This window comes from Asterias amurensis, chromosome 2 (genome assembly GCF_032118995.1).
Source record: "Asterias amurensis chromosome 2, ASM3211899v1".
NCBI classification, from domain to species: domain Eukaryota; kingdom Metazoa; phylum Echinodermata; class Asteroidea; order Forcipulatida; family Asteriidae; genus Asterias; species Asterias amurensis.
In genome coordinates, this window is record NC_092649.1 from 20,748,989 (window position 1) to 20,776,103 (window position 27,115).

Genomic DNA, 27,115 nt, shown 5'->3' on the forward strand with positions numbered 1-27,115 from the left:
TGCATTTCATAACCAACGGTTTCAAACGCTTTTCATGGACCAACTCGTCCGATCCGAGGCAACGTGTTCCTTTAAAGACATTGGACACTTGGTAATTTTCAAAGACCAACCAGTCTTCTCACTTGGTGTATCTCAACGTATGCATAAAATAACAAACCTGTGGAACCTTGAGCTCGATTGGTCGTCGGGGTTACTTCTTTCTCGAAAACTACGTCACTTTAGAGGGAACCGTTTCTCACAATGTTTTATACTATCAACCTCTCCCCATTACTCGTTACCATGTGAAGTTTTATAACATTTTTGCCGCTAAAATAGGCTTTTGGTTGGGCCTAATGCCATCTAACAATGTGGGCATGGAACCATATGATGCCCTACCCACTAGTACATTCGACTACCCTAGATCGAACTTGAATCAACAGAGTACTCTTTTATCCGGAGGTAACTGGGGGAAATTAATCGATTCCACAGGTGAAATTACTTTTTTGTTGGTGGGTGCTGTTTTTGTTGGCTTGCCGTGTGATGAGAGATGTTGCCTGAAGCTCCCCGCCTAGCTTTGTACATGTAGTACGTGACTGGTAATGTGTGTCAGGGAGTTTGGGTGGAGGCCCAGCGGGGATTATGCAGTGTGTCTGGGGATAGTGTTTCCCTAGTCTTCGATTGGCGTGGTCTCTCATTAATGTATGGTACATCAATAGTCTATCACAATTTTCTATTATTAAACAGGATTGAATGAGCTGACAAAAAAATCACAGACAGTGTTCATGTTTTGTATGTGATCAAACATAAAAAATAACAAACCTCTGTTGTTTGGGGCTTTAAGAGGATTTGTTATCCTGAAGACAAGCATGACGTATGAAGTATGAGTATGAGTATGACGTACGAAACCTCGAGACCAAAACCAGCTCTTTTCAGAGCTAACACTCCCTCATAAGAAAATTATGGCACGGTTGTACCCGCACATTTTCTATATGAAAACTATGACAGTGAAAAAGTAAGCACAATTTTCAGGTAATATATAAAGCAGTTTGAGAATCAAAATTTCACTACGAAGTTGTGGAAAAAGATAGCAGTTTTTGTCCTGTACCAAAATTTGAATTTTTATAAAAGTTACTGTCAGAAACGTTTCTCAGGGTGAGTATTCCCATTACGGATTATTCTTCCTGCACTGACATAACCGCTCCAGATTGTCGGCAATTCTCATAAGCGCTGCCACCTCTCATAAGCGCTGCCACCTTTTGAACACTCAGTCAAATGGTTCTTGAAACTAAATGTTTAGACGATGTAGCCTGTGACATCACATGGTTACGAAAGAGCCACAGAGCCTGGACTTCCTGCAGGCACGATTTGTAAACAACCTAATGGAAGAAAACATAAAAAATCTTATATTTTATGGAGATTGCACTGTCCAATTCTTATCAACTTTTGATATGATGAATGGGGGCACATCTTAAAAATTGTCTAGCTTTTACTTTCATAACTCCTGGATTAATGTGGAAATTATGACACAAAATTTAAACTTTCCCATAGGATCAGTGCAGTATTTTGCCTGCCAGTATACTCAAAGAATGCACAAGGTCACACTTAATATTGTAAACAAAGTTCACATGGTATATACGATCCCTTTAAACCATCCCTTCCAGATAAAAAACAACAAAAGCACATGCTTTTTTAGCGACAATGAATTGACAGGTTGAGTGTGACTGATCACTTAGTCACAGTCAACCTATTTTATACCGCATTAGGCCTACATGAAACTGATGTATTCGCATACATGCTAAAAGGTGTCAGAACACTTCAGAACAAAGTGGTCTAAACAACACCAAATCACCAACTGAGCAATTGTCGTTCCATTATTCCACTAAACCTTTCATAAGCTGTATTTACTTTCGATAAAAACACTTTAGTGCATACCTTTCTTCCGTTTCAAGACATCATCACCGGTCTAACTTTGTAGGTCAGATGTCGAAAGGCCACCATTTCCTATGCCCCTCGACGGTTCGTGAAAACCCAATTGAATGAAGTCCTTATTCAATAGCGTGTTGTTTGGTCAAGTCAAGTTCAGTAACCGACTACCGTGTTATTGAACCGCGCTGCTGCACTTTCTTACCAGGGTCGGCCAAACAAACCGGTCCGGGCAAACAAGATGGTCCAAATTAAATATTCCAGCTACTTCCTTCTTTGAACGTTTCAGCACTCTAAAAGTAAACTCAGGGATCATTTGACCCAGTTTCAATCAATTGACCCAGTTCCATGTGTGAGGGCCTGAGTGATATCTGGGTCAGTTAATTTGTGTTAAAATGGTCTAGATGTTGGTCAAACTGCACGATTGTAGAGTCCAAGCTAAAATCATACTTTTAAAACCAGTTTCTGCGTCAGTCTGACCCAGATATGGGTCAGGTCCCCCTTTGACAACGCATCCGGGTCAATTCTGACCCGGGATTAGAGCCACACTCGAACCAACGACCTCCGGATTAACGTGTCAGTGCTCTTCCAACTGTGCTATCTATAGCTCTATGCTGTATTACTATTACTGTCTCCCTAATTTGTCAAAATATCTCCCTTTTTCGGGGTACGCCAGTCAGATGCCGTTTCCGAGGTTGTTGTATTGTAAACTTTGATAATTCTTTTTGGTGGGTATTGTTCTTTTTGATTGCCTATTTGTAGTTCCTCTTCGGGTATCAGCCTTTCACCCATGCCAATCAACCCCTTCCTTTCACAAATTGAATTCTACCACTAAAGCCCTCCGGAGTCGTGCATGTCTCGGTAGGGTTCCAAAACATCCAGTTGAAAACCTTATTATCGGTGTAAACCCCTGGACACGTCCTTGACCCCTGGCGTACATGTTCGTGTACACACACAGACACATGTACCATGTACATGTAGATGCATACAATGTACATGTACATGTAAATGTAAATGGTTTTAACCATGTGGTTAAATGTAACTCCAAGGTGATGCCACCCTCGGTCCTCAAATAACCGAAACCGAGCTTGATGACTTGATCATATGTTCAGAAGAGCACAGAGAGGCGACCCAAAGTGGCGATAAAGGCAGTGGACACTTGGTAATTGTCAAAGACCAGTCTTCTCACTTCTGTATCTCAACATATGCAAAACATAACAAACATGTGAAAAATTTGAGCTCAATTGGTCGTCTAAGTTGCGAGCTTATAATGTAAGAAAAAACACCCTTGTCACACGAAGTTTTGTGCTTTCAAATGCTTGATTTTGAGACTTCAATTACTTCTTTCTCGAAAACTACTTTACTTCAGAGGGAGCCGTTTCTCATAATGTTTTATACTATCAACCTCTCCCCATTACTCGTAATCAAGAAAGATTTCGATAACAATTATTTTGAGTAATTACCAATAGTGTCCACACTGCCTTTAAAGGCACATCAGCCGATTACACGAAATGCCACGGATCTCGAGTAATATGACGTGTAACTCGTCCTTACAACGTAGGTATAAGTAACTCGTCCTAACTAATAGAATGAGTAACTCGTCCTAACTTACGATGGGTTCAATGCGTCCTAACGTCTATGGTTATGGAACTTAACTCGTCCTAAGTCCTAAGACTAAACCTGAGTAAGGAAGAGTTTGGTAAAATCGACGGCTGGAAAATATTGGTAATTACTCAGAAGGTTAGCATAAAAAGTTATCTTGGTTGTGAGAGAAATTTAAGACTTACGTACAAAAGTTATCGTGTACGTACAAAACTTATTGTGTACGTACACAATGAGTTGGATGTATCGAGTATTTACAGAATAGAAGATACAATGTTTTATGCATCTGGCGGCTATACGCTTTGTGCCCGTATTACTGACTATTAAATGCTAATTTTTTCACTCCTCTCTCTCTCCTTTTCCAAGGTGCATTTTTAGTTCCTTACTTCATATCGCTGGTAGCCTGCGGGGTACCGATGTTCTTTATGGAGGTGTCCTTGGGTCAGCTCATGCAGACGGGAGGCATCGGTGTTTGGGACATCTTTCCCGCCCTTAAAGGTCAGGGCCGTAGCACATTGATGATTGTGCAAAACCATTAACGAAGTCTTGTGTTAAAGTATAATTATTTACAGAAGTTTGTGCTGACTTGTTCCAACCATTTTACAGTATTGGCCACAGGGTTTGTGTAATTTTGTACAGAAAAAACAAAAATGTAGAACGATATACAACGCTTTCCTAATATCATTACTTGCTAAGGTGCTGTAGTCTTTGAGAAATGGTAAAAACAATGTCAAGATGATAGTTGTCGTCTCAGTGAAACGAACAATATTTTAGCATGCGACGCATAACGGGATAATTATATGCAACTCTCCTGAAAATATTGCTCTGTAGTTTGAAACAATTGTCCTTAAGAACTCATCAACTAAAGAAGCTGAAACGTAGGTAGTTTATATTACATAATGTACATCTTCATAGTGAGTAAGGATTCATGTCATGGCCAACAAACTTGATCCCAAAGGGTATAAAAACCCTATAAACAATACGCCTTTGCGGCACCATAATGTAGCCTGAGCCCTAAATGTAGCCTGACCTAAATGTAGCTTAGGGCTCGGGCTATATTATGGTGCCGCACATACGCCTTTCTTGTTTATGGACCCAGCTATATCGATGATCGTGGGGGGGGGGGGGGGGGCACTCCACAAAACAGGGAGAAAACAGAGCGTCGACCATGTTGATATTCTGTAGACCTCAAATTATTCTCTTAAAGACAGATTTGAGAGCCCAATAAAATGGACATCGCCTAGATGTGACCTAGGGGTTGTTGACCTCCAAATTGAGGTATTTTGGATGAATGAACACCAGTCACACGTACAAAGACATACGGTCATCGCTCTATGGCATACTCATCACATGTACTCTGGAACCCCTCTGCCAAACCACATAAAAACTGCCCAAACTGCTAATCAATTCAAATCACTGCTCCAAACCTATTTATTCAATTAGTTCTCTGTTGTTTTCTGCCGCTTTCTGTGTATATATATGCTCATCTTAAATTATGTTGATTTGTTATATTGTTGTTGTTTTTCCTTGTAAAGCGCTTTGAGGCTTTTTGTGTGAAGCGCTATATAAAAACTGTGTATTATTATTATTATTATTATTATGAATGACCCTGGAATAATTTTCCTATTTGCCGAGAGGTGCAGAGACACTTCATTTTCAGTATTGATGCTCGGACGGTTGGAAAAGTACACCGGCGTATGATAGGGGTAAATTTATTTGAAGGAGAAGAAAACTGGACTTGGGCCTCAGGCCTTGGGATTCCACATACATATGAAATTGAACAGAGGATAATAGTTCCAGAGGCAATTAATAATTTATCCTTGAATGTAGAAAGCTGTGGGACCTCTTAGTTAGACTTAGTATTGTTTGCGTATTTTTGGAATAGTTGGCATTTCGTACGGTATTGTTATGGGGGTTTTCTTAGTGGGGTGGGGTGCGCCCTTGGAATTAACACCTCACCTTGGCGAGTTAGACATTCTTAAGGTGGTTGAAGGTTGACCACGTAGGGGTGCATTAACATGTTTATGTTTAAAGTCAGTGGACACTATTGGTAATTACTCATTATTAGCATAAAACCTTTATTTGGTGACAAGTAATAGGAAGAGGTTGATGGTATAAAACAATGTGGGAAACGGCACCCTCTGAAGTGCCATAGTTCTCGTGAAAGAAGTATTTTTCCAAGAATTTGATTTCGAGAATCAACTATCTAAACGCACAAAACTTCGTGTGTTAAGGGTGTTTTTTCTTTCATTATTATCTCGCGGGTTCGATGACCGATTGAGCTCAAATTTTCACAGGTTTTTTATTTTTTTTGCATATGTTGAGATACACCAACTGTGAAGGCTAGTCTTTGACATTATTACCAATAGTGTCCACTGCCTTTAACATGCTGATGTTAGACTAGACCGGCATTTAGAACTATGACATTCCTCTCATCGGAGCTTATCAATGAGAACCAAAGCCCGATTTAAAAAAATTCTGCTTGGCAAAAATCTGAAGGATGCCAAGTCCAGGGTTTTAGCATTTTTTTGAGGGCAAGGCCCTTTTTGTAAAGGGCTCTTCCAATGGAAAATCTTAAAATCCATGGGAAACTTCTAAAAAAGGCACCAATGGGAGACTCTTGGGACGCTTGGTGGCAGCAGACTTACCAGGTAAAATTCAATGTTCTCGGTAATGTGCGCATGCTCAGAACTACGTAAACAATAAAAATTTACCTGGTAAATCTGCTGCCACCTAGCGTTCCAAAGTCTCCCATTGGCATGGCCTCCGTGTCCTTGGCACGGGATACAAGTCAAATAGAGTACATGAAGCATTGTAGTTTATTTGGTAGTGTGATTTCGGCAAGCACGTCTCGTTGTGCGTAGCTACTTGTTTAGCTTAGAGACACTAGACACCGTTGGTTATTGTATTCAAACAAACATTTGCATAAAATATCAAATCTGCTAAATTTTAACACAAATTTGTGTGCTTTCAGATCCCTAAAAAAGGGTTCGTCCAGGCCTGAAATCTTTGTATATTTAAGTGAGAAATCACCTCTTTCTCAAAAACTACGCTACTTCAGAGGGAGCCGTTTCTCACAATGTGCTATACTATCGACAGCTCCATTGCCTGTTATCTTACGTTTTTATGCCAACAATTATTTTGAGTAACTGCCAATTTAGTCCAGTGCCTTTAAATCAAGTTTTCGTTGTCCCATAAGAAGTCAACCTGAGTTAATAAGAGCAGCATTTTGACCTTTTGTTGTTTTCTACAGGTGTGGGTCTTGCAGCTGCCAACATAGCCGCCATGTTAAACATATATTATATCATCATCTGCGCCTGGTCTATATTCTATTTCTTCGCTTCCTTCAGCAACCCATTGCCATGGCACGACTGCCAGAACTACTGGAATGATATTCACTGTCTGGACAGGGATCTTCAGAGTAACCTTACAACAGACGTGAGAAACAATTCCTTCTTGACAATAAATGGAACCCTACTGGCGAAGAATCTATCAGAATCACCAGCACAGCAATACTGGGAGTAAGTGACGCTAAAATTATTCTGGTTTCACTTGAAAGGGTAGAATCTGTTCAAGTTGTATTCATTTTTATATTCCAATTTCGATAAAGGGAACCTGTAGGCTTTGGCTTTTGGAAGGGCTCGATCGTTTTAAAGACAGTGTACACTATTGGTAATTGTCCAAGAGCAGTCTTCTCACTTGGTGTATCTCAACATATGCATAAAATAACAAACCGTTAATTTAAGCTCGATTGGTCGTCGGAGTTCTAAGATAACTATGAAAGAAAGAAAAACACCCTTGTCACACGAAGTTGTGTGCTTTCAGATGCTTGATTGCGATACCTCAAATTCTAAACTTGAGGGGCTTGAAATCAAATTCGTGGAAAATTACTTCTTTCTCCACAACTAGGTCACTTCAGAGGGAGCTGTTTCTCACAATGATTTATACCATCAACCTCTCCCCACTACTTGCTACCAAGCAAGGCTTTATGCCAATAATTATTTTGAGTAATTACCATCAGTGTCCACTGCCTTTAAGCTATATAAATGTAGATATGTACAACAAAACTAATCTAGGAAACGTTCATCTCAAATGTGGGCAGCATTTCTGAGATAATGCTGAAAATCTAGAGCGTAATATTTGAAAACACAATATCAGAAACGTTGTGACAGTAACAGTTTTCAGGTTCAAATTTTTTGAGATAGAAACTGTTATTTTTTCCATAGCCACTTATTTCCAAGTGAGATGATTCTCGTAATGCTTTAAACTATCGAAACCTGTTGTACCAAGTAAGTTTTTGTTGCCATTAACTGAGTCGAGTGATAACCGAACGTAACATTTCCTTTAAACATTAAGTGTACACTGTGCAGCAGTCATGTAATAATATGCTCATGATTGAAATCTGACTCGGGTGTCGTGGACGAGTGGTCGAGGGCGATGCACTCAAGTTCTGTAATTTACAGAATGTGTTTTCGAATAAGGTCACCGGTCATGTCTCTTTGAGTTGGGCAAGGCACTTTACCATAACTGCTTCTCCCCACCCAGGAGTACAAATGAGTACCAGCGAGAGCTGGGGAACCTGCGATGGACTGGCATCCGGTCCAGGAGGAATACAAATAATATTTCAGACGTGTTATGCCAAGGAAACCGGATATAAACACCGGCCTGATAAGCGATATTGGCCCGGGACATACTTCACTGTAATACTTATTTTAAACCCGCGTATAAAAAAAAAATTATATAGTCTCAAACCTAAACCTTTTTTTGCAATTATTTTAACTTGGAGAGATGTTGAAGAAATTGTGCTATGTACGACCAGTGATGTGGCTGGTACCCGCTGCCACCTCGCTTTTTAATAACAAAAGCTTACCATTCAACTAAAACTTTCGAATATTACTTTTATTTTATCTTTCCTGACAATTGTGCACATAAGTTAATAAACCAAACCGATTTCATGGACCAAAGCCAAGCTTATCCAGTTCGCGCACCACCGAGCCAAGTACTTAAGCAGCATCCGGCAACAGAGTCCAGTCGTTGATTTCACCAAGAGGATAAATCATAGGACGAATCCCGCTCTTTCACTGTAACATGTAAAACCTCAAGATTAATCCTAAGTTAGGACTAGTTACTCGTCCTTACCAGAGATAAGATTAATCATAGCGTTTCGTGAAACCGGCTGCAGCATTCCCCTGATGACGATCAAAGCAGACTGATCGAAACGTCGAGTTGAAACCAACGGTTCTTTTCAGAACCAACTCTTTACTCAAAAGTGCACATGGTGCTACCGAAAGAAAACAAATCCATGACGACACTACTTTGCTGTAGGCTTATGTAAATTGTACCCGATGACTTGAGTTCAAACCTTTGTGGTAAGGCAGATGTGGCAGATGTTATTTTGGGGGATAATAACAACCATCCTACGGTTTGGATATCGAGAAAGTACAGGTCTTGGCGATGTGAAAGCTATTTGCTATTTACACGTCAATGTGACGCCACAAGCTATGGTCGGATTTCACACTTGCATTCAGCGCTTTGAATGAGCGCCTTATAAGCAATCATTGCGACAACAATTAAAGAAACATTACAAAACTGGTAAGAACAAAATCCGTCGAAGATAACACAGATTTGAATAAAACTTACACAGTCTATCTAATGATGATGATATTAGAAAACCTCTCTTTAGATATTTCTGTCTGAATTGTCATGTTTCTTGATGAGAAATAAATAAAACCAAGTTACCGTTTGGAGTTTATCGCTCAGTGACCGTTTTATTAATTTTTGTAGAAATCGATGTCTTGCTAATGTGTAATCGTTGTCACTATTTTCGCGTGACACTGGCCGATCGATCCCAAACTTCTACAGGGTTGGTCAGTTTGTGTATGTGTGGATTACATAAAGTGCTTACACTGTTAGCAACTGATTTGTTGGCAAAAACCAATTTTGCAATGTTCCTTTAAGAAATATAGTACGGTAATATTTTTATTTGCAGGAAAGGGTCTATCGTTGGAGGATTTCATGATCTTAACTTCCCCTCATAAATAAGAAATTCAATCACATCCACTTATCAGTCTTGCTTACCATAGTTGTTTTTGATGGTTTCTGCTTGAACTGTTCTGCAATTATGAACTCGTTGTGTTTCCTCCAATAAATCTTGTGTTAGAGTATATGTCATGTCTTTTGTTCTTATGTCCTGCTGTTTGTATGACTGTCTGTCCCCTTGTTTGCATGTTTTTTGTTTTTTTGTTTGTTTATTTGTTTGTTTATCCTGCTAACATGTTATTTATATCTGATACATTTTGTGTCAGAATATAGCTGTCATTTCCTATGTTCTTCTCTCCTTCCGTTTGTATGTCTATATGTTAGTTAGTTTGTTTGTTCGTTTGTTGTCTGTCTTTTGGTGTGTTTGTCTGTCTGTAAGTTTGTTTTGTTTCTTTTTGTGTCTGTCTAATCTTTTTTACAAGCTTCATCTTATCAAAACAGCCCCATACTCTACTTATTATATTTATCATGCTTACTGCTACATTGTGTGATCTATCGTGTGTGAGCATACTGCCATGTCCTATGTTTGTCTATCCTTTCGTTTGAATGGCTGTCTGCTTGTTTTATTTGCTTGTTTGTCTGTCTGGCATTTTTTTTTTTTTTTACAAGTCTCTGTTTTTCAAAACAGCCCCATTATACTCTATTTATAGCACCCACCTGCTTACTGTTACTTAATGTTGTTTTTGCGTTACTCAATCGTAACATGTTCTTGACAATATTTTCTATGTAAATATAGACATTATTGTGTATCTGAATTGAATTGAATTTATCACAAGTTCCTGTTAACTTCAATGTATGACAACAGAGCTACAGATGTATGGTTAGACGGTTATATAAATGTTTACAAGGTCACACTGCAGGGAATAAACATTATCATCACGTGAATGTACTTTTTATGAGCGTTCAAGGTTGGACACATTGTGTCCATATGGCTTAGTGCATACTTAAATCCAGGGCAGGTTAATTTTTTTAAGTAAACAGCTCCCCCCCCAAAAAAAAAACATTGTGTCCATATGGTTCAATGCGTAATCAAAACCAGGGCAGGACCATTTCTTTAAGTAAACGGCTTCCCTCCAAAATAATTCCATATACAATCTGGGCCCAATTTCATAGAGCTGCTTAAGCAAAAACAGTGTTGCTTCAACCGCTATAAGCACAACCAGAAAGCACTGAGCAGGATACCAGTTACATTTTGTACGTGTAAACTGGTATTTTAGCTGGTAATCTTATTCTGTCAAGCATAATTTGGTTATGCTTAACAACTTTGTATTAAAGACATTGGACACTATTGGTAATTGTCAAAGACCAGTCTTCTCACTTGCTGTATCTCAACATATGCATGAATTTTTTTTATTATTATTATGAAATGACAAACCTGTGAAAATTTGAGCTCCATCAGTCATCGAAGTTGCCAGATAATAATGAAAATAGATAATAATAGAAAAAACACCCATGTCACACGAAGTTGTGTGCTTTCTGATGCTTAATTTTGAAAACCTCAGATTCTAAATCTGAGGTCTCGAAATCAAATTCGTGGAAAATAACTTCTTTCTCGAGAACTACGCCACTTCAGAGGGAGCCGTTACTCACAATGTTTTATTCTATCAACCTCTCCCCATTACTCGTTACCAAGTAAGGTTTTATGCTTATAATATTTTTGAGTAGTTACCAATAGTGTCCACTGCATTTAAGTAAACAGCTTCCCCCCTAAATAAAAAGCATTGAGCAGGATACCAGTTACATTCTGTACATACATACTGGTATTTTAGCTGGTAACCTTACTCTGGTAAGCATCATTTTGTTATGCTCAGCAACTTTGTATTATGTAAGCTCTAGGGCACTGCACGTAGAAGATAACACTTAAAAGCTTTCAATGCTGGACACATCGTAATTAAAACCAACAATATTCAGGGGTTGAAGTTTAGTTATGGTATGGGTAAACATGTTTTCCCCAAGAATTGCCATATTTACAGTCTGCAAGTAGAGTACAGCGCTAAAAATAGCATTCAAATGCTTACATAAGTCAGGGAAATGTTCAAGTTAATAATTGAAAAAACCTGTATCTCTCTTTTTATTTTTGTGTCCCGTAGACGACGCGTGCTAAGTGTTTCAAGTGGTCTAAGCGACGTGGGACGCATCCGCTGGGAGTTGGTTGCCTGTGTAGCTCTAGCATGGATCCTTACCTTCTTATGCATATGGAGGGGCGTCAAGACAACTGGGAAGGTAAACTACACTGGAAAGTCACCCCCCCCCCCTCAAGGAATTTTGTGTAAAAGGCACTGCAGCCGATTTCACGAAACGCTAGGATTAATCCTATCTCGGGTTATGGGATGAGTAACTAAAAGGATTTGAGTACTTTTTCAAAATGGCCATAGATTTACATTAAACTTACATAGTTTGAAGATAATGATAGTGGAAAGCTTCCCTTCAAATCTTACTTACTGAGGCCTGTAGTTTTTGAGAAATGAGTAAAACAATGTCATGAAAATACGTTTGTAAATGATTAAAATAATGTTCGTCTCATGTGACGAAAACTATTTTCATGACATTGTTTTACTCATTTCCCAAAAACTACAGCACCTCAGCATGTAGTATTTTCAGGGAAGCTTTCTACTATCATTATCTTCAAACTGTGTAAGTTTAGTGTAAATCTGTGGGCATTGTGTTTTTTGTCCCGCAAAAGTTACATAAACCCTGTAACTTATGATGGGTTCAATGCGTACTAATGTCTATTCGTTGAAAAGAGTTTTGTGAAATCGACAGCTGGACACCTTTTGTAAATGTCAAGGACTAGTATTCTCACTTGGTGTATCTCAACATACGCATAAAAAACAAATCTGTGAAAATTTGGACTCAATTGGTCATCGAAAATGCAAGAAAATAATTTAAAGAAAAAACACCCTTGTTGTACAAATGTGTGTGCTTTCATCCATAAAAAGAAGTATTTTAATATTTGAGTGAGAAATCACCTCTTTCAGAGAGAATCGTTTCTCACAATGTTTTGTACTATCAACAACTCTCCATTGCTTTGAACCAATTCGTATTTATGCTTACAATTATTTTGAGTAATTACCAATTTAGTGCCCAGTGCCTTTAACAAAAATCTTTTGAACAGTAATTGTCATAGGGTGATGTAACCTCACCTGTGCTTTATGGAGTGATAACTTCTCTCTCACCTCCGTCTCGGTGTATGGATTATTCATCATCGATAAGTGTTTCCGATTCTTGGGGAGGAAAGCTCCAATTCATGGATAACTGCTAAGGCAGACGGCAAGGGTCACCCCACGATAGGGATACCATTTTTCTTCAGTTTTTGTACCGTTTCTTTGTACTGTGTTTCTTGAACTAAACTTGTAATGGTGTGAGTTTCATTTGTTTTGGCGAATTATTTCTATTAAATTAGCCAGCTAAACTGAAATGACGGGATTAATTTATTTGTTGAAATTGCAAGAAAATGGAAGAAAAAGCCACATTTGTTGCGAGAGTGCCATGCAAATTCAAATTTGCTTATGAAAAACTACCTCTCTCTCTTAAACTATATTTTTAAGTGTTGGTGTCGTTTCTAACGGTGTTTTATAAAAAATAAAAATAAAAAAATACATAAATACATAAATAACATCAAAAGACTTCTGGCCTGAAGCACCTTAATATGTACAACATTATTAATTGTGCAACGAGAGTGTTGTTCTCCTTTATTATTTTCTTGCAAATTCGATGACCAGTTTAGTCAAACTTGTTCACGTATATTCCATTCGATACATATGAAGGGATACACCAAGTAAGAATAATGGTCTTTGGCAAAGTGTCCAATAACTGTAATCGTTTAAATATTTTGCTAAACAAGTTAAACAGTTGATTGTCTTTTATACATTTTTCAGATCGTTTGGTTTACTGCTCTGGTGCCGTATTTGATTCTGTTGATTCTCTTGATCAACGGACTCTTACTAGAGGGATCGATGGATGGGATTCTATTTTACATCACACCAACTTTTGACAAGCTTGGTGAACCAACGGTAAGATACCAAAACGATGTTTTGATTCGTAAAATACTTAGGAACATCGTCATACATTATGGCGCGCCATTGCGTATCGTGGCCTAATGGGCCAGTCCACCGGACCGAAGGTCTTGAACCAATTTCATATATGAGCTGCTTAAGCACAAAATTTGTTTAAGCTATAAAAATCCTTGCTTAGTAAATTAGATAACCGGTCAAGACTCCACTCATTTGTTATGCTAAGTCAACAGCAGCTAAATACCAGTCACAATAAATGTATATGTCATAATACAAAAGTATTATGTGTAAAATAAGCAAGTTCCTTTCGTGCTTAATATACCCCTGCAGTAAGGATTCTGTATATTATCTTTAAGCAAATTTGCTTAATTTTTTTCTTCTTGAAATGTTGGCAGGTATGGGTAGATGCAGCGACGCAGATCTTCTTCTCGTATGGTGTTGGTATTGGTTCTCTCATCTCACTCGGTAGCTACAACCCCTACAGGAATAACTGCTTGTTGTGAGTTTGTATTATTAATTTTCTCCCCGATTTGACGATCGAGGCCTACGATTATTAGAGCGGAATGACCAGCCAGCCTTAGGCATTGCTTCTCACTCGCATGGCCTCCTATACCTTTAGTTATAATCAGTTGACATTTTGCTGTGAACTCCAGTGACCCTATCCAGTGCAATATGATCGCGGTTATTGAAAGGGTATTGGTAACTCGAACTCTCTCAATTGAAATGGACTTAAGCTGGAAACTTTCTCTCGCTATTCAAATGATAAAAACCTTGAATAAGAAGCATGAGAAAGGACGTGGAATTTATCTGTGTTGCCCTTGGCAATGTTTATTCATAGAATGTAAGTATAAGCCATGTACTTGCATACGCACGTCTCCCAAAACCTTACATCTAGGTGCTTTTGTAATAGAAGTAATGTTTCATGATATTTGCTGAAATTCAAAGATCCGAAATAAGCTGATCTAAGATTTACACTTAAATAATTTGTCTTTAATTTTTTAATCTATGAGTTTAAGACATTAAATGTAGGTATCAATTTATACAGTTTACGGTAACTTACATATATGGATGTGTATACATCTTACTTTTATATTATATTCTACTGCCATTTTTCAGATGTCGCCAAAAAACCCAGGCTATGTCCATGCAGGAAAAGGTTATCCCTAATAGAAATACAAAATACAAAAGCGTTACCGCAGTAACGCTTTTCAAATTCACTTTCATGGGGCATAACAACTTTTACATTTTGTACAAATCACAATCCTTCAAAGAGAAATTTTTACAAAATGCTTTATACTATCGAAATCTGTTGTAGTCTTCTAGCCATAAGTTTTTATTGTGATTAATATTAAGAATGATTACCAAACTTATTACATGTATACCTACCTTATAATGACAGTGACACGTTGGTGGTAGGCGTGGTGAACGCTGCAACGAGTCTTTTTGCTGGCCTTGTCATCTTTGCCGTCTTGGGATATATGGCTTTTGTCCAAGAAGTACACGTAAAAGACGTCGTCGATGAAGGTAAATGATGTCATTAAATTGTTTCACAGGTCATGGAATCGATCAGGGAAATATGATGGACTGATCATCCATTATGGAACACTCTCCCTCTCAAAATTCAATGCTTCTTCCTGAATTAGACTCACTTATTCAAATCTTTGTAGTTACCCCCATTCTGCAGCTAGTTATGTGCTGTTAAACTTGTTTTTTTTTTCTCATTTCTGCTTATTTTGTTTAAACATGTATGTTTAAACGCGGTGTAAATACGCTTATATTATATTAAATTCAGATATCCGTTTGTGGTACCTTCTGCCAAAAATGACTTCACTCAAAACTAATACCACAATAAAAAGGGAAAATACGGACAAATGAATACCTTTGTTTACGAAAAGAGTGGCGATGTTTGTTCCTGGCAACGATTTTTTTTCTGTAAATCAAAATTGTCACAGAACCCGATTTCAGCCAATCACAATATTTGGTATGCAGACGTCGACAACTTCATGCATAGATAACAGCGTACATAACACATTTAGTGGATGTACATGTACATGTACACCCCTGTGGATGAACATGTACAAGTGCATAAATGATCTGCATGCAGCAAGACTGGTCATTATGTGTCATATTTTCCACATAAATATTTCAAGAATTATACAACAAAATGGCTGAGCAAGTTTTGAGATGGGCCACCTTCTTTCATAATATCAAAGGCGATACAAATCACACAGTGCAACCTCCTACTAAATCAGATTGCATGTATTATTCCATTGAGCTGTGTACAAATTAATCGTCCCTCAGGAAGTCCAGGCTCTTTTGTAAACATGTGGTGTCTCAGGTTACACGGTCTGTACAAATAGCTATTTGCAATTCAAATTCCCTCGTCCTCGGTCTATTTACACATTATTTTGTGGGAAAACATTAATCTTTGATCAACTGCACTCCTTGCAAAGGAACACACGGTAGCACAAGAGACAATCTTATAGCTGGAACTCATTATCCCCAAGAAAGTACTAATAAAACAGAAATGTAGATGAATGTTTTAGTAATATTGGAAATTGCCTGGAAATGGTTGCCTGTAAATTACACTGCTTTGGGATGTGTGTCTCGGATGTAGTTGAACTGATTGCACTTCTGATATCAATTATGTTTTGAAAAAATTGCTAAACTCAAGGACATCTTTAGAATTTAAAGGAATGTTTCCTTTTTCAGGCATGATATTTTACTTTAGTCTGATTCCCGAGTTTTTTGCCTCTGGGCAATTCTCTGAAAAAATGGTAATTAAAAAGCCTGAAATATATGTTAAACCATGAACATGTAGGTCAGCCATTGTGCCAAACAATTATGCTCCTAAGTAGAAACTATAAATACATAGCAAACTTGCGGGTACAACCATGTGTAAATCTCTTAGGGCGAGTGTTGGCTCTGAAAAGAGCCGGTTTGGTCTCGACGTTTCAAACAGTATACTCTGCTCGTCTTCTTATTTCTCCACACCATGCAAAGCTTCAAACAATAATTATTTTCCTACTTCATCCAAAGATAAATATCATGCCTGCTTTGAGTGTGACTTGATCTTCAACCGTATTCCAAGAATTCATACAAACCATTTTTAGAAATTTTTAGTTGCCGATTTTCTCCTCCAAATATCTTCTAAGCCTGCGTGTTTTCTTTAAAGGTCCGGGTTTAGCCTTCGTTGCCTATCCCACGGCTGTCGACACGATGGCTGGGGCACCGTTCTGGTCAGTGCTGTTCTTCGGCATGTTGATTATGCTAGGACTCGACAGTCAGGTGATATATACTAGATATCGAGTGGGAGACTTTAAAACACTAGGTGGCAGCAGACCTACGAGGTAAATTTCCACTGGTTACGTACCGAGAACAATGGATTTTACCTGGACAGTTTGCTGCCACCAAGCGTCCCGAAAGTCTCCCATTGTTTCACTGCATTACAGTTTCTGAAATATCTTTTAACTTTGCAGTTAAACAAAATAAACAACTTTTGAGGTAAAGCTTGTGGTACTAACTACATGAAACGTATCATAGACCTTTATCACGCTGTCACCATCTTGGTCATGTTCCCTGTTTTCATAACAACGAATGCTAACATTCACTGCGCAAAAATGACACTAGACTATTATTTCGTCCAGCCTCAGTTTGGTTTCATAGAGTTGGAATGGAGTGAAATCAAGATGGCCACACCGTGATTAAGGTCTATACCTTTTCCTTAAACTTTGTTTACTTATTTTTATTTTAAAAATCTTTAGACATAGTACACATTGATTACAAGTTGGGCAGGGGCTGCAAAGGTAAAACAAAAGTATAAAAACGGTCACCTTAAGAGGTGTAAGACAACCTACCCCTGCCAACGATAAAAATATAATTAAATCATGATAAAAAGGAGATAATACCTGTCAAAGCAGTCAATGGAAAGAAAATTATTGTACCTACTGAGAGATCTGGACTCTTTTGAATGAGGCTTTAAAATGGTTCACTGACGATTGGCTTTTGATTTCTTCGTCAATGACATTCCACAAGCAAGGACCAAATGCCCGAAATGCAGGCATGTAGTCCTTTAAAGGCACTGGACAACTTTGGTAATTATACTTAAAATAGTTGTTAGCATAACAGCTTACTTGGTAACGAACAATGGTGAGCTGTTGATAGTATAAAACAATGTGAGAAACGACCCCCTCTGAAGTTACATAGTTTTTGAGAAAGAGGTAATTTCTCACTCAAATATTATGTGAATTGAATGAGACCTCCGCTAAGGTCTCGCAATCAAGCATCTGAAAGGACTGAAAAGGTTTTTTTACGTCCATTTTTCTTTTGCAACCTCGACGACCAAATTGAGTCAAAATGTTCACAGAGTTGTTATTTTATGGAAGTGTCGTGGCCGAGCGGTTAAGAGCACCGAATTCAAACTCTGGTGTTTCTGATCAGCAGAGTGTGGGTTCGAATCCCCAGCCGTGACACTGTGTCCTTGAGCAAGACACTTATCCATTGCTTCGTCCTTCGGATGGGACGTAAAGCCGTTGGTCCCATGTGTTGTGTAACGCATGTAAAAGAACCCAGTGCACTTATCGAAAAGAGAAGGGGTTCGCCCCGGTGTTCCTGGTTGTGGCTGCTTAATGCGCCGTAGCACCTTGTAACCCCTTACAAGGTGCTAAATAACTGGGTCTCAGAAATCATCACTACAATAACCTATCTTTCTGAAAGTTTGTATATACTCAGCGCCTTGAGTACCTTGTTTGGTAGATACGTGCGCTATATAAGACTTCGATATTATTATTATTATTTTATGCATATGTTGGGATACATCAAAAAGTGAGAATACTGGTCTTTGACAATTACAAAATGTGTCCAATGCCTTTAAGCACATCCCTATCGACAACAATCTGATCTTTCGTACCCCTGGACTGCTTCCAACATTCCAACATTAATGTAGTACCCCTCCCTTTTTATTTTAATAGTTTAGTTGAAACTATTCTCCAAAATAATTACTCTGAACACAAAATGTTTTTTAATGGCAATTACAAATCAGAGTACCTTTATGATTGTAAAAGTGAACCAAATTGTTTGTTCTCTATTTCTATGAAATAAATTAGTCATCACTGTTAGTTCCCCTGAGAAACGGTCGTTAAAAGTACTGGACACCTTTGGTAATTGTCAAAGACCAGCATTCTCACTTGGTGTATCTCAACATATGCATATAAACATTACAAACCTGTGAACATTTTGACTCGATGTGTCACTAAGTTGCAAGAAAACAATGAAAGAGAAAACACCACTGTTGCAGTAAGTTGTGCGCTTTCAGAGAGGCTTCAACCACCATATTCGAGTGAGAAATTACCTCTTTCTCAAAAACTATACGTTACTTCAGAAGAAACCGTTTCTCCCAATATTTATAAGCTCCCCATTGCTCGTTGCCAAGTAAGTTTTTATGCTCACAACTATTTTGAGTAATTACCAATGGTTTGGTTTCCATTGCCTTAAGTATAACAGAAGTACAGTTCTACAAAGCATTACCCTGCATTAATTTAATTTCATGTGTTAATGTGTTCCTGTTTTAATGTTTACAGTTCTGTGTTGTTGAGGGATTTGCAACCTCTATCATGGACGCCTGGCCCCAGTTTAATCTCCGGAAAAGACGCAGCCAGTTCCTGGTCGCAATTTGCGTTATCGACTTCTTCCTTAATCTCTTTTGTATAACTGAGGTACATTCTGAAATGATTGATAGTGTTCATAATATTAATGTATAACTATTGCTCTCATGAAGTTTTCCTTGAGTCGAAGGCCACACACATATATCGTAGCCTAGATGACCTTTTTGTTTCGGATCAATTCCCCGGGCCGACCCCGTTGTGCTCATCCAAGAGCAAGTTCGAGTGTGCACAATAATTAACTAAAGGTTGACCATTTTGACTCGAACCCAGGCTGGTCGACCATTGGTTGACTACTGTGGTCGACCAAGTTGGAACCAGCCTCGAGCCCATGGTTTCTTCACTGGTCCCAACAGCATGTTCCATTCTAACATGTGTTAAGCACAGAGGGGAACCAGTGACACTTTAGCGAAAAGGTGGAAGGTTGACTAGACTTACCAAACGAGTCGTTCGGGTGAGTACGTCACTGCGCATGTGCATTGCTAGTCTGTGGTCGACCACTGGTGGACTAAACGCACTCGAACTTGCCCCAAGTGAGCCCCTGAATTTAACCAATCAAACGCAAGCTATCCCCAGCATTCACATCAATGCATTTTGTGACATCAGAGATTCTGTCCACCGGAGATTCCGTCCCACCATATAGACGATGTGACCTTTGACATCACATGTTTACAAAAGAGCCACAGAGCCTTGACTTTCTGAGGGCACGATTTGTACACAGCCTAATGGACGAAAACATAAAATCTGTTACTTTATGGAGATTGCACTGTCTATTTCGCATCAACTTTTGATATGACGAAAGGGGGCACATCTCAAAACTTGGCCAGCTTTTACTTTCATAATTCTTGCATTTATGTGAAAATTTTTGACACAAAATCAACTTTCCCATATGACCTGTCCAGTATTGTGCCTGCAAGATCACTCAAAGATTGTGCACACTTATTGTAAACAAAGTTCACATGGTCTATTAGCTATAACTTCGCTCGTCCCCGTCGCCTTGCTTTAACCAAAGGCGCTGGGATGGGCAAACGTGTCGTGTACTGTCATTGGTTTAATAATGCGCAGTCCCATCATGCATCACACTCACACTGCACCATATTTTTATGCACTGTACGCATGACGTACTTCCTGAACAGGAATCTGTGCAAGCGATTAGCCCATCCCAGCGGTCCTGGGTAGACTGGCCGCTGGGGCTGAGCGAAGGTCTATAGCGAGCTGTGTACAAACTTCTTCTGATAGCGCCCTCTATTAAATCCCCCTATATCAGCCTCCTATATTAATTTCCTATATGGTGGACAGAATCTCTGGGGAGATCGGAACTTCTTTCAGTACAATTTGGTTTTTTTCAACCCCATGCTGATTCAATAGTTGATACAAAACTTACCGCTTAGTCGCTGTTTTAAGGACACTGGACACTATTGGTAGTTGTCATAGACTAGTCTTCTCACTTGCTGTATCTCAACATATGCATAAATTAACAAACCTGTGAACATTTGAGCTCAATCTGTCGTCGAAGTTGCGAGACAATAATGAAAAAAGAAACTTCACACGAAACTTCAAGATGCTTGATTTCGAGACCTCAAATTCTAAATCTGAGGTCTCGAAATCAAATTCGTGGAAAATTACTTCTTTCTCAAACTTTACGTTACTTCAGAGGGAGCCGTTTCTCACAATGTTTCATTCCATCAACCTCTCCCCATAACTCGTTATCAAGTAGGGTTTCATGCGAAAAATTATTTTGAGTAATTACCAATAGTGTGCACTGCCTTTAAGGCTGAAATGTGCGTCAAACTTCCCTAAAGAAATTTAAACAAAATGTAGGTTATTGACAAAGTTTTTGTAACCCGGATTCCTGGTAACTCTGAGCTGGGATTTTTCAGAGAATAAGGGGAACCAAAGTTAACTCTTATATTTGTCTTGCTTTCTTTTGTTGATTTCTAGGGAGGAGTTTACATATTCCAGTTGATGGATACCTACGCTGCTAGTGGGATGCCCCTGTTATGGGTAGCTGGTTGGGAGTGTGTGGCCGTTTCATATGGTTATGGTACCAGACGAATGTACAATGACGTCACCACAATGTTAACCTTCACCCCAGGGTGGTTTTGGCCAATAAGCTGGGCCATACTCACTCCTGTTGTGTCATTTGTAAGTTTAAAACCATTACGTTGTGATATTGATTAGTAAAATAGTTGGATGTTGAGTTAGTTCTTACCAAAAATCATGCTTATTTCATTCATGCATGCGTACATACAGTATTGGTTTGCATATGCAATATACTTGTACATTAAGCAGACGCACAAACGTGTAGCAGTATGCCACCATCAGCCCTCATACAGAGAGGAGCAAAGTTCCCTTATTTTGCCAACGAATAGATATATTGAATATATTTATAAATTGAATGAATTTGCGCTCTCGAACAGGCTGGTCCTGGAGAGAGCGCAATAATAAGTTCCGATAGGATAAGGACATGTGTTGGCTTTATATGGTAAAGCACGTTCGTCGAATTTTAACTGTGAATCTCCATAACCATGAAGGCTATGTGAAATTATGCGAGGTCAAATGTGATAATGTACGTTAGTTCAACAGCAGATCTCTGGTGATCCACGAGCCTCGTAGTGTGACGTCGGTTGTTCAGGTTAGTGCACGTCATCAAAGATGGCGGCCAATGCAGAGGGATTCAAGTGCGTACGCAAAATGTGAAATATTAACCTATTATTTTCATGGAAAGGGTATACCTTTCTTTTAAAAGAACCACTTCATTTTGATCACGAACACAATGTTGATTTCTGTTCCATAGGGGATATTCATCTTTAGTCTGGTTGCCTATAAGGGGCCGAAGTATGGAGAGGATTATTACTACGATTCGACAGGTGAAATGCTGGGTTGGTTTATGGCTCTGGCTCCCATGCAGTGGATCCCAAGCTACGCTATCTACCTTTTTATCGTTACCCCAGGAACAATGCGTGAGGTAGGATTTTATAAAACAAACTCGTAAATGACTAAATAAGAAAACGTACAATGGCCAGATTACTTGGGATTGTAACAGGGGGGGGGGGGACTTTGGAACGCTAGGTGGCAGCAGACTTGCCAGAAAGATTTCCATCGGTACACGCTCTGTAGGCGTTTAAGTGCATGCTGGTCTAGCTAGCGCCCAGGTTATCTGCGAAAAGGTATTTTGATAACGTAGTTTTTAGCATGCGCACATGATTTATAACCGAAAACAATGGACTTGCCTAGTGAGTCTGCTGCCACCAAGCGTCTCTAAAGTTGCCCATTGGTGTTAATTTAAAACAAACTTTATTAAAACTCTGTACTGATGGCCGCTGTCAGCACATGCTGACATGTTTTATATGCCATGATGATATCTTAAGCTGGACCATTCCACACCTTCAAGAGGGGTGTCGATCAACAGGGTTCAGCGATTTGGTTAAAAGGGGTTTGACAAAACTCTACCAGAATCACTGTATATAAATCGTTCCAATTTGTAAACAGAAACGGTAACGGATTAGTGTAATTTTTAATGGTAGATGAAACCAAATTATAAATCTTGAGCACACAAATAAGCTTAATAATGAGTCTTATCCAGGCAAAACATTGACTTGTTAACAAAAAACTATACAAAACAAACCTTTCTCAACCAGTTGGAAACAACAAACCACGCTTAACCTCCTCATTGCGTACATTCGAGACACTCCTGAAAGCTCACCTGTTTCAGGAGGTATATGGCCTATTTTTAAAAAATGGCCGGAAAATAAAATGGTTCAGAGTCGGTAAAAAAAAACCAAGTTTAACCGCTTGCAGTTTTTTCAACAAATACACCTGGCTCAAATTGGCCTATTTTTAAAAATTTGCAAAAAATAAAATGGTTCAAAATCATTCAAAAGAACAAGTTCAACCCCTTGCAGTTTTTTGAAACGAAAAAACCTGGCTCAAAAAGGCACATTTCTTAAAATTGGCCGAAAAATAAAATGATTAAAAAAAACCAGGTTTAACCCCATTGCAGTTTAAAAAAAAAAAAAAAAAAAAAATTCTTTAAATTGGCTGCAAAAATAAAATGGTTCAAAAATAAGTAAAAAGAACCACTTGCAGTTTTTTCCAAAAAAATCCTGGCTCAGATTTGCCTAATTTTTAAATTCAATCAAAAGAGCAAGTTTAACCCCTTGCAGGGTTTTTTTTTACCAAAAGCCCTGGCTCAAAAAGACCCATTTTTTCATCTCACAACTTCGACGACCAATTGAGTTCAAATTTTCACAGGTTTGTTATTTCATGCATATGTTGAGATACACCAAGTGAGCAGACTGGTCTTTGACAATTACCAAAGGTGTCCAGTGTCTTTAGATGAAGGTTTACACTGAACTCTAAATGTGTGTAGGGTGATGTATAAATAAGTTGCTAGCTCAAATCTTTATTTCCACTCATCTCACCAGCGTCTTCAGTATATGACCACGCCACTTGTCTTCCCGAAGGAAGCTCAAAACCCTCTGAGCCCCACGGAGCAGGTCACTCTGGAGCATTACGAGTCGAAACGAGACGACCCGATGATTACATCACCATTACGACAAGAGGCAAATACGGATCATGAAGAGGAAAAATAGGTGCTGTGTGTCTTTTTAAAAACCTGGGACCAATTTCATAGAGCTAATGTGGCTTACACATGTAGTGCTTAGCATAAAATGTGCAGGATACCAGTCACAAGTAAACGTGGCAAGGTTATTTGGCTGTAAACGTGTACTAAAAATGTATATATATAGAAAGGTTTTTAGTAACACCATGCAAGGATAATCTCGGATTGAGTTGCTGTGGTTCTAAAAAGAACCGTTGTTAAGGTATGCTCTAACCTTCATGATAATAATAATAATAATAATAACCCGTTTTTATATAGCGCTTTTCACACCCGAAGGGCGTCCCAAAGCGCTTCACATTATTACCCCTGGTCACTGGGCCTTAAATCACTCCTTAAACCATCTCAGCTCCCTGGTGGGGAGTATGCAGCCTGTGCACCATTAGTTATGCGCTACTCGGCTAAATCAATCACAAGAACCATCTCTGCCCTCACAGGTACCCATTTACCCCTGGGTGGAGAGAAGCAATTATAGTAAAGTGTCTTGCTTAAGGACACAAGTGTCACGACCGGGATTCGAACCCACACTCTGCTGAGCAGAAACATCCGAGCTTGAGTTCGGTGCTCTTATCCGCTTGACCATGACACCTTGTGGTGTTTTTTCCTCTGAAGACAGTCAAAGCAAACTGATCAAAACTTTGAGTCGAAACCAAGTTTTTTTTTTAGATCCTGTCCAACTAAATTAGAGAATACCTTTACAAGGTGTTACCGCAAACCTTTCTATATCATATGTCCGCCATGCAAAGTTTCAAATTCTACTTCAACTTATTCTTGTTTAAGCATAATTGAGTTGTGCTTATAGTTACGTTTTGTGCTTAAAGAAACGTTACAGAATTGGTGACAGATCTAACGAAACTTATGATGATGATAGTTGAAAACATCGCTTGAAATATTTCTGTCTGAAATGTCATATTTAATGAGAAATTTTGTGTTTACCGCTCAGGGAGCATTTTATTAATTTTTTATTTTGGCATAGATGCAATGCAAAATTTGTAATCAGTTTTTCACTATTCACTCGTGACCCAGATGGCCGATCGATCTCAAACTTCTAAAGACTTGTTTGTTTATGATATTGTGGATTACATAAAATGCTTACACTGCCAGCAACTGTTTTGTTAGCAAAAACCATATCTGTAATGTTCCTTTAAGCAGCTCTATGCAATTGGTCCCTGTCTCTAAAGAATATTGCCTAAACCCATGTTTCGATGGTGGGGAGTTTGAAAGTTTGTTCTTTGTTATTGTAAATAGAAAGCTGCAGTTTGCGGTTTATTTCTTACGCCTTTTACTGATTTATTTTTTAAATCTCAGACAATGAAGATGTTTGATATGTTGTCTTATTGGTTCAAAAAGGTAATAATTGTCGTAATTTTTTACATTTTTTACAACTTTAACCAGAAGGAGGATGATTGTATCAATCCGGCAAGACCATGCGTGGCTTGTATTGTTATACTTCAATAACTCTCTTAAAGTTGCTAAGCAAAAAATAGTACTTCTTAAAGGCAGTGGACACTATTGGTTATTACTCAAAATAATTATAAGCTTAAAACCTCACTTGGTAACAGGTAATGGGGAGAGGTTGAAACCAAGCATTAGAAAGAGGGGAAACCAAGCATTAGAAAGCACATAACTTCGTGTGACAAGGGTGTTTTTCTCTCATTATTGTCTCGCAACTTCTAGAACCGATTAAGCTCAAATTTTCACAGGTTTGTTATTGTATGCATATGTTGAGATACACCAAGTGAGAAGACTGGTTTTTGACAATTACCAATAGTGTCCACTGTCTTTAAGGAACAAGTTTTGTTTTTCTTTCATTTTTGTAATTGAAACTTCGATGACAAATTATCCAAAGGTTTGCACGGGTATGTTATGTTGTTCATTGGTTTCTGGTCATTGACAACAAATTACTAGATGATGGTGCATTTCAGCAGTTCTTTGAAATTGGGTGCCGATCAATTTGGACCTGGATCAACATGACCCGGTTCTGAATTATTTCTGATCCAGGAGATTTGAGCCAAGATTGTCTGATGAATTCTAGTATCAAAAGCACAACTGGAACTGAAGTTTTTAGGAAAATGTTTAATTTAGACTATATTAAATGTAACCTTAAAGGGAAGGTACACGTTTGGTAATTACTCAAAACAAATATTCATTTAAAAACTGACTTGGTAATGAGCATTGGAGAGCCGTTCATAGTATAAAACGTTGTGAGAAACGGCTCCCTCTGAAGTAACGTAGTTTTTGAGAAAGAATTAGGCCGTGTCCGAAACGGCGACTTCGGCTAAAGCTACGGCTAGATCGCGCGCGTCTGCCTATTCTTCAACACTGGTAGACGCGCTGATCTAGACGTAGCTGTAGCCGAAGTCGTCATTTCGGACACGGCCGTAGCTTCTCATCGCAAAGAGGTAATTTCTCTTAAGTCATGAACCCTTTAGCTAGAGGTCTTTTATTCCTATCTGAAAACGCACATATTCGTCCTACAAGGGTGTTTTTTTGCTTTTCATCGTTTTCTCGCAACTTCGACTGACCAATTGAGCCCAAATTCTCACAGGCTTGTTATTTTATGGTTATTGTGGGATACACCAAGGGAGAACACTGGTCTTTTACAAATGCCAAATATGTACGATGCGTTTTAATAATTTGGGATAATCCAATGCAACCAGATAATATTTCTGAAAAAGTGCAAATTCATCTTTAAAGAGTATAATTTTGTTCGTTAAGCAGTGTTTCTGCTGGGGAATTATTTTGTTTTTATATCCATTTTTATTACGGCTTTTAATTACACCTCAATGAGTTCTAAAAAGAGTTGTTATAACGTGAATTGATTCCCGACAAACTCAATGTTGATTAAACCAGAAGAGAAGACCGGTTCGGCAGGATATTTCACCGGAAGGTCTGATAGCGCCCTCTTTCGACCTAATTCCCTTAGCCTGTGTTAACTTACCGTAAGGGGGAAAACACAAACAGTGACCAAAATCTCCCATGAAACCGTCGCAACAAGTAAACATACTTGTACTGCAGCAAAAAAAAAAACTTCTTTGTAGTTGTTAACTTATTCAACACAAGCACTTATCTGAAGTGAAATTTGAATATATATTTTAACCTATAAAAAAAAAGATGTTTTGTTATCAGATTACGTTTTAGCTAATGAACATGTGCGTATTATGTGATCACGTTCATAACAAAATGAACAGGTTGCATCACAGGTTTTATTCTTTAAACGCGATTGCATTTATCCCGGGTTCTAAAAAATATATGGCATTGTTCTAGGTAGCATGTTT

At 38.5% G+C, this 27,115-nt stretch overlaps 1 protein-coding gene across 4 annotated transcripts in view; it reads left to right on the forward strand.

Moving 5' to 3' along the window:
- The window catches only part of LOC139953288 (sodium- and chloride-dependent GABA transporter 1-like), a 29,410-nt gene extending 4,584 nt beyond the window's left edge, over nucleotides 1-24,826 (forward strand). For all 4 annotated transcript variants that reach the window (XM_071952778.1, XM_071952787.1, XM_071952772.1 and 1 more), the window contains exons 3-13: nucleotides 3,871-4,002; nucleotides 6,758-7,025; nucleotides 11,634-11,766; nucleotides 13,422-13,556; nucleotides 13,952-14,055; nucleotides 14,956-15,080; nucleotides 16,732-16,844; nucleotides 19,136-19,270; nucleotides 21,158-21,361; nucleotides 22,014-22,184; nucleotides 23,644-24,826. In XM_071952778.1, the coding sequence (XP_071808879.1) occupies nucleotides 3,871-4,002; nucleotides 6,758-7,025; nucleotides 11,634-11,766; nucleotides 13,422-13,556; nucleotides 13,952-14,055; nucleotides 14,956-15,080; nucleotides 16,732-16,844; nucleotides 19,136-19,270; nucleotides 21,158-21,361; nucleotides 22,014-22,184; nucleotides 23,644-23,811 (1,688 nt within the window). In that variant the 3' untranslated portion in view covers nucleotides 23,812-24,826. The remainder of the gene's footprint in view (nucleotides 1-3,870; nucleotides 4,003-6,757; nucleotides 7,026-11,633; nucleotides 11,767-13,421; nucleotides 13,557-13,951; nucleotides 14,056-14,955; nucleotides 15,081-16,731; nucleotides 16,845-19,135; nucleotides 19,271-21,157; nucleotides 21,362-22,013; nucleotides 22,185-23,643) is intronic.
- Nucleotides 24,827-27,115: the final 2,289 nt, after the last annotated feature.